The 17,126-nt window shown below is 41.5% G+C and overlaps 1 protein-coding gene across 5 annotated transcripts in view; it reads left to right on the top strand.

Annotated features, from left to right (window-relative positions):
* The window catches only part of LCORL (ligand dependent nuclear receptor corepressor like), a 50,492-nt gene extending 33,807 nt beyond the window's left edge, over positions 1-16,685 (top strand). For 2 of the 5 annotated variants that reach the window (XM_068149255.1, XM_068149258.1), the window contains 3 exons: positions 2,365-7,241; positions 8,482-8,538; positions 15,790-15,894. In XM_068149255.1, the coding sequence (XP_068005356.1) occupies positions 2,365-7,241; positions 8,482-8,538; positions 15,790-15,803 (4,948 nt within the window). In that variant the 3' untranslated portion in view covers positions 15,804-15,894. Of the gene's footprint in view, positions 1-2,364; positions 7,242-8,481; positions 8,539-15,789 lie in introns of all 5 variants that reach the window. The other 3 variants (XM_068149256.1, XM_068149257.1, XM_068149260.1) reach the window with 3 other exon arrangements.
* The last annotated feature ends 441 nt before the right edge of the window (positions 16,686-17,126 follow it).

Genomic DNA, 17,126 nt, shown 5'->3' with positions numbered 1-17,126 from the left:
AGATGTGTTTTTGCAACCTTGGGCCATCATTTGGAGTGCAGTAGTGTTCTGGTAGAACAGGTGAGGTTGTCTGCCAGCTCTAGAAACTAACGCACACTAGGGGGAAGCAGGCCATAGATATGACACAAGGGTAGATAACCAGCAATGAACTTGTGTTAGGAGAATGTCCAGTAGGTCTGTGGTAACCAGGAGATTATTTCATGCAACAGGTTGAGCTCTACACAGCAGTTTTGAGGCCTTTAGAAATTTTGGTTACTGTTTTTTGAGAGGGCTTTAGGACTATGAAGTTTCTTCCACCGGTGAGCATATGTTAAATAGAACTTATGGATGTAGGTTCTCTACAATTAAATCTCTCCAGTGAAGCTCCATTGCAAGTCCAGGCAGACAGAAAGAGATCTGTCTAGAGATTGCCTAACCAGGCTGTCCTATAGCCAGCTTTTTAGCAAATTAGTACTTAGCAAATTATCTGTGATTGAGAAAGAGAGAGGAGCTAGGAATGCTCGGGTTTTTTCTATCTGGCCTTGCAAAACATTATTTAAGTCGAGGGTGGGGGGAGGGCAATTACTGTTTATCCATAATTGTATTACTAGAATAAGCTTTCTGTTCCCAGTTGTTGTGATACATGTCAACACCCTGAGACTCCTGAGTTTGGACTGAGTCACACTTAGATTCTCCTCAGGGAAGTGGTGTTTCAGAAACAGTGACCTGCCCTGGTTTTACTTTAGACTGAAATATGCAAAGAGGTGTGTGTTTGTTTGCTTTTCTTTTAAAAGCTTCAGTTAAAACATAATTGCAGTTTCAACCAGTACCATCACAAGTATCATCTGCTTTTATGAGTCACTATCCTCTAGATGTTTGATTTTGAATGTATACCATTTCATCCTGAATATCACAGGAAAAGGAAAGAGCATGAGGGATTTATTTTAAGGATAGTTGGCTTTAAAATCTGTGGGGGACAACAAATATGCAAATCTCTCTGTATAACTTCCAGCAAGCAACTGAAGCTATGAAATATTAATGATACTAATAACACTGAGTATGAGTTAATTATTAAATAGGTAACTTTATCTCAATACAGCACACTAAATCTTACGTGTTTGCTCCATGGTCAGTACAGCTGGAAACCCACGCAAATTGTTGTTTCTTTCCAAAGCAGAGACCTAAACACAAAAAGCTAGAGGAGGTCATAGGACAAAAAGTTAGTGTCATGTTCAGAGTTTGGTGATCTGTTTAAATAATATATGCTTTTCTAAAACAGAATTCTTCTAACACTTTCTACTCATGCAATTGGTTTCAGTCAAACATTTGAATCAGCCATTAGCTATCTATTGGTACTTGCTGTCCAGCGTAAGGATTTTGTATTTAATTGGAGAAATCTCTCTATTAGTTTCTACTGCGGAAAATTTTTCAGCTTTTCAATATAAATGATTGATTAGGTAAGTAGTGACATTAGCTTAAATAATGTATAAGAAATTAATTAATTAAATAGTTATAGTAGTACTTTATAAGTTATTTTAACTTAATATCTTTTAGGACCTCTGAGCAGTCATCTTGTTTAGCTATAGGCATAGCCCCCATCTAAGATTTAAAGGATCTTTGTCCCAGAAGTTGTTTATTCCAGTGGTGATTCTCTCTGTTTCTGTTTGATGAAGGTATCCATGTGTATGTGCACGCCTGTGTGTGTACGTGTGTGTAGTGGATTGCGAGGAGGAGCCTGTGCCACACCACTGCCACTTATTTAAAACTAGAAGGGAAACTTGATCTGCAAAGAACAGGAACAGTAGCAGGTGGCAATTTCCCCCATATTCTGTCAGTCTTATTAAATGTTCTTTAAAAGTAAAAATGTTTTCAGAAGGATCTGTAAGAGTATCCTGAAGAGCTTTCAATACTCTTTGGCATATGACTCAGGAGAGATCCATTCTTGCCTCTGACACAAGCTTGAGTTATGACTTTAGGCAAGTGCCTTACCCTCTTAGTACCTCAGTTTGTGAAGTGGGAGATTATCCTAAGATCCCCAGGCTTTCAGTGAGGTGTGCCTTCATTAATGACTAAAGTAGTTTGAAATATCAGGAAGTCAACATCACTGTAATTATATTTAGATACGAGAAGCCATGCTACAAATCATTCTTTTTTTAATCCCTTAATTTCTTCCTGATTATTCCTCTTATGGCAGGACTATCACTGCTGTAGATAAGGTGCACATCATTGCCAGTGACACCTGCGAGTGTGATTGAATAGCACAAATAGAGCAGAACTGTTTTGCAAACTTCAGGGGTTTAGGCTTGAGTTTAACCATTATAACAAACATTAGATATGGTGTTTTATTGTAATTTATATTTTGTTTTGATTTGTTTTCATTTTCAGTTCAAGCTCAACAGCTGATGCAAATTCAGAGGAAACAGCTAATTTGGAAAAAGGAAAATCAACATTAAGCAAAGTTTTGGAGTCTTTTTGTTCATATCACTGGCAACAGACTTTGGCTATGTTAAAATTTTTAATACAAGATGAAACTGTTCCTATAGCTTGCAGTTGCAAGCAAACACAGTTGGTCCACTCTGAAACTCCCAGTTCCCTTACTGAAGAGGATGTTCACGTTACATTTTGTAATTGCAATGGACATGTGCTGACAAAAAGGTGCTGTTTACAAAATCAAAGACCCACCCCTTCCTTACCACCTCTCTCTGTTTGTATTAAAGATTTCCATTCTTTGTCATGCCAAACTGTAGCGATTGGATGTATTAAGACAATGGTGAACAAAGCATGTAGCAGCTCTCATAAATACTGTGCTGAACAACTGCAGAATTACAACAGGCACTCTGGGCAAACAGCAGCAGCGTGTGCATACTCAGCCAAGGACTCTGACCTCTTGAGCAGCATTAAAAACTCAAACAGATCTCGCAGCCCATCGCCACCTCCGCTCTCACCAGTGCAGAGTAAAGAGTTTGAACTATCAGAAGGAGCAGTTAGAGATTTTCCAACTTTAGACAATAACAAGCTTGAAATATCTATCACCCAGCCTCCATCCCTCTTGCCAGCTGAAGGAAGCGAAAGAGAATTTGAACACGAAGGTAAAGCATGCAGAGGGAAGGAGACCAAATATTCAGATGGAACGTTGCTAGTGACAGACCTAGGGAGCACCAGTTACGGCAGAAATTCTGCGAAGGCTGAGAAAGGTGAGCACTCTGCCATTGTCCAAGACTTAATGGACCGCATTAACGAGAAGTTAAAGTCCATAGACACTACAGACCTAGCAACAAATCTTGTAAAGCTTTCTAGCAGTGACAGGGCACCAGAAAATGATATCAAATTGGGAGACTTCATAACCTCTCTTTTGCATAATGCTAAGGCGAGTGATTACAGCTTTATGGAATTACTTCGCCAACACGACAAGCAAGTGGAAAACAAAATCATCCAGACTAGGTTCCGCAAGCGGCAGGAAACTTTATTTGCCATGTATAACCCTCCTGACTCGCCCTTCGTTCGGCGGCAGTCTCTGCAAATCAAGAGGGAGCTCGCCAGCCTTGATGAAACCCTTGTAAGAAAAAGGTTAATTTCTGAGAGAAATGCAAAGAAATCCACAAAGACGTTTGATAAAATAGAGCCAAATAAAAGACACAGCTTTACGGTGATAGAAGAGGAGGCTTTGCAGCATCTCGAAAGCAATCCGTGTGTGAACTGCCAGACCAAACCCCTGTGCTTTCCAGCACACCAACCAGAGTCTTTCAAACTACCTCTCACCAATTTTCAAAGCAGCTCTGGCTTTCTAGTTCTTTCAGAAAACAGTGCTCCTGCAGCCAGCCAGGCCAAACACACAGAAACACAAGGAGGTTCCACAGCCTTAAAAGAGACTGATCAGGTTCCTCTCAAGGATGAGAGTAAGGGGATCTTGGGCAGAACTAAACGTAACGTTGTGCCTCCTGGATGGTACTCTGTGTATGTCACAAACAACATTTTGTTTAGAAAGTCATCCAATGCAAAAAAGTCTTTAGAAAGTTTGGCAAAAATGCACATCAATAAAGCTGCTGCTGCTGAACAGTGCAGTGACATAAATATAAGCAAAATAGTGAACGATGCCAACCTGCATGTTGTGGTAGAGCGTTTAGAAGATACAATCAACTTAGCCAGGAAGACCAGCACTTCTCTGCTGGATAGCTACAGAGTAAGCCAAAAATTCAGAGATACTGCTTATGAACAGGTTCTGAACCCAGCTGCTAGAAGAAGCTTTCCTTTCACTCTGAGTGAAATGGGATGCACAGGGCAACGCTTCCTTCCACAGTTACACGTGCCAAGCAGCAGTGAGATCAAAACTCTGTGTGTAACAACAAGCAAACATGAAATGACTGTAGATCAAGAAATTAATGACAGTCTTTTGAAATCTCTGATCTTTGATTCATCCAGTTCAACTTCCAGTAAAGGGGACTTGCATGCACCTTCTGCAGCTGGGGGGATGTCATCTGCCTTAAACTACTCTAGTCCTATTAAGCTTATGTTTGTCTCCAAGGTTAATAGTAGCGAAGGAGTCAAATATACTCTGACATCTGCAGCTGCATCTTCTAAAGGAAGCACAAACACTTGTTCATTTCAGGGGCACTCAAACACTTTGTTAGACAAACAGGCCACAGGAGACCTTTCTCATGCAATCTGTGTCAGGGATTGTGATTACAGTGAAAATGAAACCCAGGAGAAGCCAAAATATGTTTATGAGGAAGTGATTACAAACTCCTGTCCAGCTGATCAGGCTAACTTAACTGACTCGAAACAAACTGACGAAGCTCTGGAGAAATCGAGCAGTAGCAGTGAATTAGTTTTAAAAAGAAAACCCGGTAGACCAAAGAAAATAGGTCCTCAAGTTGTGAAGCAGGTTAAGAGACCTATTGGACGGCCTCCAAAACCAAAAATAGATGTGACTGAAAGCATGGAACCTAGACCCGAATTTAGCAGTGATGGTGCAAGTACCAGATGTGACACAGCAGTAATGGGAGAAGTTAAGGGCAACAAAAACATTACTGTGACAGTTGTTTTTGGGAGGTCACGAAGAACCAAGAGACACGTTTCTGAAGGTAACCTGAGCATCATTGGCGTTCTGCCCACTCAACACGTGGATTCTAATTTTGCCAGTGGCCACAGCAAAGCACACAACGCAGAAACTGAGAGTGCTTTGACTCAAATAGTAAAAGCCTTACAGAATTCTTCCACTGACAGCGAGGTCTGTGGCTATGACTATGTCAGACCCATCAAGAGTAACCTGGCGTCACCACATCCTTGCAGCAACATTCTACGGCCAATTAAGAAACCATTGACCACCATTCGAAAACCTGGTAGGCCAGCAAAAGTAAAGATCTCTGGCATATCTGTGACTGTTAACAGAGTTTCACCTCAGGAAAGAAAAGTGAGTATTAGCAATTGTTTGCCTCCTTTACAACAGCAGAATGTGTTAGAAAAGGACATACCACAGGAGAGAAAAAATCTCCTGTGCAATAATATGGGCAGCATGCAGAAAACTTCCGGAGAGGATGGCTCGCACAGTGTGACTGCGCCAGTGCCAAGGAAACGTGACATTCCATTGAGACATTCTGCTAGAGACAGAAAGCCCTCGCTGCATTTTTTACATTCATTAGCTTCATCCAGTGCATTTACTTGTAGAAGTGCCTTACTGCATAAATCTTACAAACTCCATCTGAAGAAAGCTAAAGATCGCAAGGAAAGACTTCGGCAATCGACTCAGAGCACAGCATCCAAGGATACCTCAGAACTGACAAATTCAGGACACACAAGAGCGGATCTTAAGGATGGTGAACTCGGGCCCATTAGTGAAGTATCATTAGATCCCATTTTTTCATCTAATCCCTCTCTCAGGTGGTGGGCTGCTTCCACATCCAGTGACACTTTGTTGGAAGAACTGAACCATAGGTTCGAACAGATAACCAATACCTGGTTGCGAGTGGGGGGAAATGAGTTTGATAAGCGTGTATGTGAAAAGAGGGATCCCATTGAACAAGACTGTAATGCTGAAATGTCAAACCCTTTAGACTCCTGCCTTGTAGGACTTGAAACATCACCTATAAAAATGCTTTTTCAGAAAAAGTGTGACATGAATGAGCTCTGCACCTGGTTTATGCAAACTACAGAAACACAGTCTCTCTCTCTAGTGAGAAAGGCAAATGCTCGCAATCCATTAGAAGTAGTTAGTACCAGAGAGATAAAGGTGGAAGCTAAACAATCTGATCTTAGTACTTGCCCTTTCAGAAAGCACTTTAAAAAGTTTGCACTATCCTCTCCTTCAAAACCAGCAGGGAAATTACAAATACTACATAACAGGGTGAGGTCTCCAGTCTTAAGCATGAAAAGTAATTTCACCTTAGCCAGGTTAAAAAGGAATGAGTTTAAGAAGTTACAGTGTGATAGGTGGGGACAGCCGAGAAAGCTCTATAATCAGGCTCCCAGAGGCTGGAAATCCAAACAGAAAAATTTGCAGTTCTTTTGCCAGAACCAGCTGTTTAAAAGTGCAGGTGGGGAAACCAGTGATGAAATGCCCAAGCTCCAGGAAAAAAATACAGTAAAAATCCAGCCTGCTCAGACTTTGGTAGAGTCTCAGAGTAGCCTCTTGCCAACTGAAAATGAAGCCAGAGATGCATTTGTTCAGCAGATGTTGGGATCCTCTGACTTTAACCCACATCCTGGTTTAGCAAGTATACTTAAGTCGCATGCAGAGACAAATGGAACGATTTGTTGCCAGCGAAATGTTAGAAGAGAACAAAGCCAAGATAAACTGTTTCAAAATACTTGGAAAGCCAAAAAATTTAAAGATTGTAGGATATTTCTGAGAAAATTCAACCCTGTCGAGCAGCACAATTCATTTAAGCTAAATAACATCATTTATGCTCCTGAAGCTGTTGAAAGTAAAAGCAATCAGGCCTGTATGGAAGATAAAAGGCATCCTCTTTTAAGGTCCCATTCTACTAAACAAAATGCATTACAGAAACAAGAACCTGACATGGAAACACCAAAAGGATCTAATTCTTCTAAAGTAACTGAAAAGCTGGATGACCAGTTTCACAGCAGAACATTTAGTGCTGTAAACCATGATGATAATCCTGCTGGTAGTTCTGAAGTTCTTATCAGAATAAACAAAAGAAAAAGCCCACAATGGGAGGCCACTGACACAAACATAAGAAAAAGACATAAGAGACAATCATGCAGTAGTGGACAAATGGCAACTTATTACCCAAAGTACCAAGTAGGTAAGTTCCTGTTCCCCCCTTCATCCTAAAATTGCAAACTTGGAGAATTCAAACAACTAAGCACTTGGGATAATCTTTTATTATTATGTTATTGCATGATCCTCATTTCAATTCCAGAGCAGTCATGGAAATAAGCATCGTGTAGAATGTAAGAAGTGCAATTTTAAAGCATGCTGCATTTGACAGGAGTCTTTCAGCCACAGGAGGTGTGTTGCATTCTAATACAGCTATAACACACCAAAATAAAAGAGAAAGAGCTAAGTAACATAGTTCAGGCAGACAGTAAATCAAGATCCAGGGTGTCTGCAGTCAGCCACAAGTGATTATTGAAACAGAATTGTATTCCACTGTGGTTTCTCATATTGTGAGGAAGGGTAAATTACAAAGTGAAGCGGAGATTCAATGTATTCACGTACAGTTGTGTAAAGACATTGTCGTTGAGTGATTTCTACTATAAATCTGTAATGGGTTTATAATTATACAGTAAAAAAATAGCACTTCTGAGAAGTATTAGTTCAGAGATCCGTTTTAGTATCCACTCAGTGCCAAATCAAACCTGCTGACTAAAGGGTTTCTGCATTGACTCCTTACAGAACAGTTCCAAATGCAAGTACAATAGACAGTTACAGTGTTAAAGGCATCGGCTTGGAATCTTTCTAGGCCGGTGTGAAATTCAATCCATTTTTAAAGCTGGGTATTTGTAATGCACTGATATCAAACTGTGATCTCAGAAAGGCCGTTATGTCGCCTCCAAAGAGGGTACACTTGTGCCATTATTCTCTCTTGGGTGAAAAGATTTCCTTAAAAGGATCTCTCAATTCATTCCAGGAAAATGACCAAGGTGTGAAATACCACCTAAAAAATAATCACTACAATAGGAATTCAGTCACTGCAGAAGGGTCCAGTTGTAGAAATGATAGTTAGCTAATCAGATTATATTGCCCAAAGAATGAAAGAACTCCATCAGAACAAGTTTTTAAGTTCCCCTTGGTATTCTCTATTGTAGAAAATGATCCCTGATAATCAACTGAACATTTCATTTCAACTCTAGTCTAAACAATGTTGTGGCTCTTGTACACTCTGTTTCCTTTCTGCTTTATGTGATACATAGAATTCTTCTTATGAAGCTCATTCATTGTAACCTTGCTCTTCCAAAGTGCAGCATTTCTTCTCTTTTTGTGTTTTATTCACTGATTTGAGGCCAAAGTAAATGTAAAAAACCTTTTTTTTTTTTTTTAAGAAATTCAAATCTGGACACCAAATTGCTGTAAAAAAGCCAGAACTAGAAAAGGAAGAGGTAACATCTGTCTGTTTCTGTTTTACAAATGGAGAAAGAGCTCTCTCATACTTTTCACAATGTTAACTGCAGTTGAGAAAACTTTGCATTCAAATTATATTTCTCTTGAAACGTTTCTCTTGCTCTGGCGATGTAAGCCCTGTTACGTGCTACGGTCTCACGTTAGTTTTAATTGGGACTCAGTTTTATATACCTGATAACTCTCCTCCTGTAGTTTTGGATCTTTAGGAAATCTGATAACTATTTGATATTTTACATTATTTCATTTACAGTTTTTGTTGTTTTCCCTTTTACTCATAGTTTCTCATATCAATCCTTGTCTTTAGAAAAGGTGTAACAGAAAGTTCATTGATGAAGGAAATGTTAAAAGACAAAAGAATTACAATGCTGGAATTTTCTCCATACTTGTAACCCCAGAGCTTGTAGGGGTACTGTTAGCAGAACCGGGGGATTGTCTGACATAGAAAAGGCTGTTGTGTTTTGGCACGTTGATTCAACATTGCATCCTGTCTGCACTAGCCAAGGACATCATACACGTGTTTTCAGTCTGGGGCATAGCTGCTGGTTCAAAAGCAAGAGCACGATTTCTAGCTGTGCATGCACCTGTTTTCAAACACAATTTCTGCATCTGGAAGTTAATGCACATGAGGACATCATTATTCATTTATATGTTCCTTGAACTGTATTTTTGTTGATGTGGTATCATAAACTGTATCATTGTTCTGTTGTCACGCTTGGAATGTTCTGCTCTGCGCATTTACCGTCAATATTTAAAGTTTTTCTTCAAGTTTTCTCGATCTTGGTGTGTTCCCAAACACTCAGGAGAGGTGGTGTGATGCAGTTGTGTTGGGAAGCTTTGTGGCAGCTAGGCAGAAGAACGTCATCAAATTTTCCCACGTGCTCGATTTTTGTTAGAACACGCAAGTGAGAAGAAAGCAGTTGAGTTCCCACAGCTCCAAGCAGTGCCCAGCAGCCAGAAGTAGCCATGTACTCACTGGGGCACCAGAAGAGAGAGCATCACTTTTTCACGCTGCTGGGTTTATGCAAGATAAGGTGGATGGTAGATACGTTGGTCCCTATGCTCTTTGTTACTGCTTGACTGCTGAACTGTTGCTGATGTGTTGGGGGGCAGTTCCCTTTTACTGTAAATCTATGTTCTGACCATGTAAATTTCCTTAGCAACGCTGAAACATTACTAACCTCTGTGAAGGTGAAGAAAATGACAAGCCCATGTTTCTAGGAAAGCATTCATCTTTACTTTCCATGAGTGGTTTAGTGTTCACTTACAACACTGAAGACATCATTCACATGCTTTGGGCTTGGCCAAACTAGAGCCAAAAAGGCTTCCAGAGAACTAAGTGAAAATAAGAGAGAGCCTCCTATCCTCCAATAAAATGGCACACTGTAAAAGGCTTCTCTTTAGGAACTTGCAACATTCTGGGCATTTTACATTTCTGCTTCAGAGGGTGTGGATTTATCACAGATGCAAAGGAGACTGAGGACCTACTTCAGCAGCAGGCAGTACTGTGTGCTGTGATGACATCACCTACCTGTTTACTTACCCTTCCTGTCAGCGTGGGGGATTCAGGCAGAGAAGCTTCTAAAACTCCGTTCAAGTCACTTGAAGCTAGGGGATTTTCTTCCTCTGAAATCAACTTTTTCATTTTTTCCCTTATGATTTGGCTTTCCTTCAAGTAGCCTGGAGCTTGAGAAGCAAGTCTGTTGTATTTGTGGGCAGAGAGTATACCTTTTCCATTTGACCTTGTCGCTCACTTTGCATGCTGGTTTTAAGTGCTGTCAGTCAGATCAAGTCAGTGTGGTATTTAAAATGAGTGTTTGCTGTCTTTGCAATCATTTCCTAAACTGCCTACAGGAGTTGGGACTCTTAACTGTGAAATCTTGCTATCTTTATGAGGCTAAATGTCCTCTTTGTTGTGCAAGTAAAATAACATCTCTCACCAAAGATGAATTTTTCTTAAGCTCAGTTATCATGAGTTTTCTGAAAATTGGGAGGGGAGAAGCTGTGAGCTCCTTTTGCTCTTCTCTATTGCTATGGCATCAATATGCCAGTACTTTGCTCATTTGTCTTAGGGCAGTGCAGTCCAGTAGTGCTGAGGCTACACGCTGTGAGCTGCTTTCCTGATGCTGTGGCAGGTCAGTCTCGTACCAAGTCAGTGACAAAACCAATCGGTTTTATCAAGTTCCTTCAGCTTTCCTTCATGAATGCAGTGATTTGAGCCACTTGGGTCACTTGATAGGGAGGGCTCACAATCAAACTGTGGTTTGGGATATGAATCCTCCAGAAACTTATGTTCATGTTCACCAGTTCACTGCTCACAGCTGCTTTTAGATTAAGTAGTAGAAATCTCAGGAAAATCAACGCTTAACCTTCCTTAATTCAGAAGTCTTGTGGGTTATAAATCACCCAGGGACTGTCTCTGAGATGATCTCCCTCCATAACATCATTGCATTTGTAATGCTACCCCCACACACACTATTTTAAATTGAAGATGTGAGATTAGTCCAGCTCCAATGGTGAGATTTACATAGCTGCATTCATCACAGCATTTAGATGGCAGCAAGTCTGAGTAATTGATCTCTGTTTGTTTTGTTGTTGTTGTTTTCAGTTCCTGTTTTCTGCAGTGAAGCTGCAGTTTGAACCTTTTCTGTTGGCTATGATCTGTTCTGTTTCAGAGAGTGAGAACACTTCCTATAGCTGGCCTGGTGCTGTTATTTCTCTGCACTCAAGCTGTTGCAATCTAATCCACTTGCTAGACTTGTACCTGAAAGTACATACAGTATGCTGCTTGGGTTTCATATTCTGTTGTGTTCTTTGAAGATGAGTTAGTGATGTAAAGGGTGCACCCATCAGTAACTGCTACACAGTTTTGTCTCTGTGCAAGCTAAACTTCAAGCTTCAACACTGCGTGGGTATTTCAATGTACAGCTGCAGAAAATAGCCAGCAGTAGCTAATTGTGTTTCACTAACCTGCCACAAGCGTTCTCCACATCCCTGCTTAGCTCCCTTTCTCATATTGTTTCTATGTATTTCATGCCTTTCTTCTTTTCTCCATTTCCCCCCCGCCCCAAACCAAGGACGCTTTTCTGAGTGAATTTCAAGAGCAAAAGAAACTTTTCCTCCACAATTTCAGTCTAGGACTAGGGCTGGTCTGACTCCTCACCCTGTCTTTCTGTCTCCATTCAGTTTATCTTCCATCTGGGTCCTGCCTTGTGTACTATTCTGTCTTAGTACTCCAGCTGTGTTAAACTTAGCTCTTACCTCTCATTTTCAAGAGTCCTTGACTATTGCTTGTATCCCAGCTTGCCTTGATCTAATCAAATGTGTCATCTATTTCCAGGGCATTTCTCTCTCTCTCTCAGATTGCCAAATGGGATTCCATCCACTCAGCTGCAAAACACTATTTCTAATGTCACAAAGCCATTTGAGCAATGGAAATGAGACACTAATAAGTTTCTTTGTAGATTTCTTGGTTGCTGCATTTTGGCATTGTGGCAACAGTAGTTTACATTAGGGAGACCATAAATCTGGCTCTGCATGCTGGGTTTACTCTAATTTCGATGCATGATGCATTATCAAATCAGTCTCTGTTGGAAAGCATGCTGGGGCTGCTAGAGTTGTTGTAGAGTTGAGCCTTCCTGCATTCCACTGTTTCCTTTTCGGGGAAATGTTTGAGTAGTTTGTTCAGAGAAATTCTTTTTGCTGCTGCTGAAGTTTTACTATTTGTACTCAGTATTTTTGAAACCTCTCTGCAAAAGCCTGTAGCCAGTGTGGGTATCACAAATGCTCTTGCACTTTCCAAGCTATCAAGTTGCACACCAGGTTTAGCAAGTGCAGTTGGCAGAGTTTTTGTCAGCCAGGAGGACAAAACCCAGTTTGAGCTAGCTCTCAGTTCGTTGAGAAGGGGATGGTTTGTCTGTGAAATAAATGTTGCAAAAGATTTAGAGAAACATAACCCTCCAGTGATACTCTCCTAGTTATTTTACAGCATACAGGCACAGAGCAGTTGATGCTAGTCTCCTGGGTAGGAGAAGCTGAGGAGATAAGTAACATTTACCCCTGCTCCTGCTTTTTCTGCATGGCCTTGAACATGTCATAGATACAGATTAACTCAGCAGGTGTAGGGACTTGAGTTGGCCAAGAGATTTTGACTTTAGTTTTGTACAATAGGTATCAAATTGCTGTTTTTGCCTGAAGAATGTAGTTCCAAACTGCACAGAAATCGAGAAGATGAGAGAAGGTTCTTTTCTTTTTGTGCTTGGCAGCCCCTCGCCGTATGCAGGATTGCTCTCACAGCCTCCTGTGAAAATCAGTATTTCTGTTGTGATAATGGTTTGGGTAAATAAAGGGTAGTGTGATTCAAGAAGAAAAAGAGGATCTGAATTGTCAAGAGCTATCACTAGGTGATCCTGAAGAGAATTTTCTAAAAATAAAGGCAAATTTCTTCCTTTCCCCTGGGCTTTTAGCACTGCTGGCCTCTCTTCAGCTTCATTAGCGAAGGCAGAACAATTGAACATGCCAGGGCTGGAATTTATCTTTCATGCTCCAGAAGCACCTGAAGCTGACTCCCACAAGTCACATGCCCAAAAAAGCTGATTAGCTGAGTGAATAAAATTCCCAAGTGAGTAAACCCAAAATTTGTAATTGCTGGAATAGTAGGCAGATGGCTTCAGAATTGGAAATTCTAACCTGCTTAGAGACGCTAAGATAAGAGCCATAAATGTCTGTTGTCTGAGAAAGTAAAGGCACCTCCATCCTCCTACTGATGCAAGCAGTGGCAGGGGCAAACACCAGGAGGGTAAAGAGTAGAGATGGTCTACAGCCTCATTCCAAGCTCTGCAAAACCACTTCACAGCTCCTGGCAGCATCAGGCTCTAACCTGCAGTTCTGCAGGCAGGAGGGTTGCTCTATGAACCATCTCTTTCTTTTGCACCTTTTGTAAGCAGAGCAGACTCAGAGTTAAGTAGAATCTATTCATGGCTCTGGCTGGAGAACTCCAACTGTTTCCGTTTAAGTTTATGCATGAATTACCTTCTCTGCTTAAATGCACCAGTTGGGAAACACAGCTGGAAAGCAAATCACTACAGGGTGAGAAACAAGGAGATGTAAGGCTGGGTTCTTGGTTAATGAATACATTAAATGCAGATCTCTAGCCAGACTCTTCTGCACATCAGTTTTATCAAGGTAAAATTGCCTCAAGTACCTGAGCTTTGTATGATGTTACCCAGACCAGGTAACTGAAAAAACCAAAACCAACCACCCAACCCAACACCACCCTATGAATATTTTCCTATTCCTTTATGTACTCTTAAAATGTCAAACTCTTGAGTTTCCTTGAGTTCTTCAGTAAGAGGTAAATTACTGCATGACAACTGCCAGCATATACTTCAGTTCAAGTTTTGCAAAGTCAGTCCTGCCTTGTGCAGAAACCTGTACAAAAACTAGAAGAGAAGGACAGTTCTTCAGAGAGAAGTACTCAGCAAGTGCTACTCGGCAGCACTACAGCCCCGCAGGGCCATTTGCTGACCAAGCAAAGGGGAAGGAATTATGGTCACAGTTGCATCAAAGCCTGGTATGCACTCTGTTACTGCTAGCAGTGCTGTCTGGGCCATTCCCAGTCAGTACAGTTCCTGGCTCATACACAGGACATGCCAAACCGTTTGAGGAGCTGAGCCTTCAGCTTTCTGTGGCCGACACCTGCCCAGGACTGAGGAAGGTTAATGTATCTACTGCTTTAAAGACAGCAGGAATGCTGTTCTGTAAAACTCTTTGCAGGTGCAATTTCTTGATTCCCAGGGCACCTATGTTCCTGTCAGATAGCAACAAGCACCCGTGAAAAACAAACAAACAAACAACAAAAGACCCAGACCTCAAGCCAAAACAAAAAGAAAACCAAACCAAAGCAACATTTCAGCTAAGTGGTTTAAGTTTTGTTACCTGGCCACAGCTGTAAACCACATAACCAGCAGGGATTTGGAAAGCCGCAAGGCTTTAGGAGTCAGCCCTCCCACCTTCTGTCCGTGTAAAACACACACATAGACACTTAATCCCCTGGTCATAAGAGAAGGCTTTGTCTTTCTGCACAGCAAGTGAGGGCAAAGGTTCAAGTCTGACAAGGCTGTAAAATCAGGAGAGCAACCTGGCTGAAGTCGTCTGTGTCTGCTTGCACTGTTTCCTAGGGGAAGGGAAAGATCAGAGCACCAAGAGCACGTGCAAACAAGAATGAAGGAAGAGGGTACAAGGCAAAACAGGACAAAAGGTGGAGGCAGAAGAATGAGGACACAGGGGAATGCTGTGCCTGGGAGCAACACCCCAGTTATGGAGACTTAGAAGCTAGGGTTAGTAAATCAGAAGTGTCTGGCACGCAGCCTTTTGAGAGAGCTTGCATAAAAACCTCAGAGAAAGAAAACTCTTTTGGGTGACCAGTGAAAAATAACCAATGACTTAGTCACTTCAGCTGGGACTCTGCTCTCTTGCCCTCTTGCCAGATATAAGAAAAAGTTTAACCAAAGTGAGTGAATAGTATTTCAGTGAGAGAAGCTAGCATGGTTCAAGTTATAGCTTTAGGATTCCTGAGCGGCAGCAGCTAGACTGTTCATCCAGGCAAACAAATACTGCAGCAGAGTCCCTAAGGCCTGCCCCTAAGGCCTGTGATGGTCCTGAAAACCACCGAGTAAGAGCCATTAAGAGATGTTGCTACTTAAACACCTTTTGATAGCCTAGCTGTCCTGGTCTGCTTAGTGATCCCCACCAAGGGCTGAGTTCCTGTCCCTTGTATTACTTCTTTTCCTGCATTTGAGGCAAGCTAGAAGCATCCTTTCATGGCTGCAGTAAATAATGTCAGAAGGAAAAAAACCACCACCCCACAATCTTGCCCTGCTGCTGCTCTCTGGTTTCACAGTCGTGAGTCTGCAGACCTCACCCATTCCTGTGCAGCTCTGGCAGGAACCTGGCCCAGGACAGTCTCCAGGACTAGCAGCACCTCAGCTACCTCAGCACAGACAGGCCTGGTCCATTTTCACACCACAGGGAGTGAGTGCAGCACAGTCAAGTTCTGTCATGGTGTTTCTGGAACGTAGAGCAGTAAAGCCACAACCCCAGCCAGCAGTGTGTGCAGTCTGCCACCACCTCATCTCGCCTCGTGTCCGTTTGCTTGCCGGCAGGGCAAGAGCAAGTGTACTAAACTTCTTCTCGTTTCTTTCCCTCTCCCACCCCTGCTTCTTTCCTCACAGCACGCTACAAGTGAAAGTCTCGGAGCCGCAGAATTCAATAGACATGAACACAGAAAATGAACATTTGAAGCCCATAAAGATGTGCCTTAATCAGCCCACTGAGTGGAATCTGAGTTTTTCAGCAGCATCTCTCGCCAGCTGTAAAGTTTTTAACCAAAATCTCAAAAGCGATGAGAACAAATAGATCGCAGCTGTTCTTGCACTATTATTTTGTACATGGTTCTTGGTATTTTTTTTCTGCTGAATACTAAAAGCATTTATTACATGGATCTTGAAATTATCTCGTGTGATTTGGCTTTATATTACTCCTAGTATTATTCATTTTGATGTACTTTTTCTTTTCTAAATATGAAAGTTTCACATCTGACCATCCTGACATCCTGGCAGTACACCATTCCCCTGGGGGTCAGCTGTTCCCTTTCCCTGTATTGTGATTTTTCTATCTTCTTTAATTATTATTTGCCCCTTTTATTTTTGTGCACGAAAAGTTAATATATTCTGTACGTTGTGGCATAGGTCACCGTGTAACGATTTATGGTAAGAACGATTCAAGCGACTCTGTGACAGGTGGAGACCAACTACCTCGAAGCAAAGCAGTGAAAAAAGCAAAGGTCAAAGTTATCTGAGATCTCCTTCCCAAACGGATCGAAGTGCATCAAAGAAGCGGTTTGTTTCTGCGCTGTGAGTTCCTTTCTCTCGAGAACTTCGGTGTGACGGTGTCTAATGACCATAAATGTCTAAAGAAAGGCCAAGCCTGCAGGAGAAGCTCTTGAAAGATTGTCATTCAGCAACCCTGCATCTGCACTTTTTGAGGTTTCTGCTAAATGGTCTTTCTTCTCCTTTTGTTTTATGACTATGCCTGCCACCAATTAAAATGGATGTAAATGCTCTCCCTCTTTCTTTGGTTTTCTGTGTACTTTGGAAATTCAATGTAAACATCACATTCTAAAACTCGACTCAAAGAAGTAGTAAATGGCTGTAGCTGAGGACATTGTAGACATTCCATGCTTTGATCAGCTTTAGCAAGGTTCCTGTACTTCATTCAGCAAAAGTTTATTATTAATAGAGCTATAACTGAAGTGTTAGAATAAAACCATATGATCTGTTTCTCTTTTCTGGAGTCATACATTCAACAGCTGGAGAGGAGGTTCCATCATTCTGCTTGTTAATAACTTACCTGTCCTTTTCTTGCCAAGTCCTTCCAGAAGGACATTTCCTTGGAAGACAATGTATTGTGTAAAACAAAAGGTTTTAGGATTCACTGAAGGTTGTCTTACCTAACAAAGTGAAGGTGTGCTTCCTCTCCACAGAAGTTTGTTGGTTTGCAGGTGCAATCC

Source organism: Melanerpes formicivorus, unplaced genomic scaffold (genome assembly GCF_026170545.1).
Source record: "Melanerpes formicivorus ecotype bairdi unplaced genomic scaffold, bMelFor1.0.p_v2 SCAF_18, whole genome shotgun sequence".
Classification (NCBI taxonomy): domain Eukaryota; kingdom Metazoa; phylum Chordata; class Aves; order Piciformes; family Picidae; genus Melanerpes; species Melanerpes formicivorus.
The sequence above is the reverse complement of the archived record's forward strand: the minus strand, read 5'-3'. Positions and strand labels throughout refer to the sequence as shown.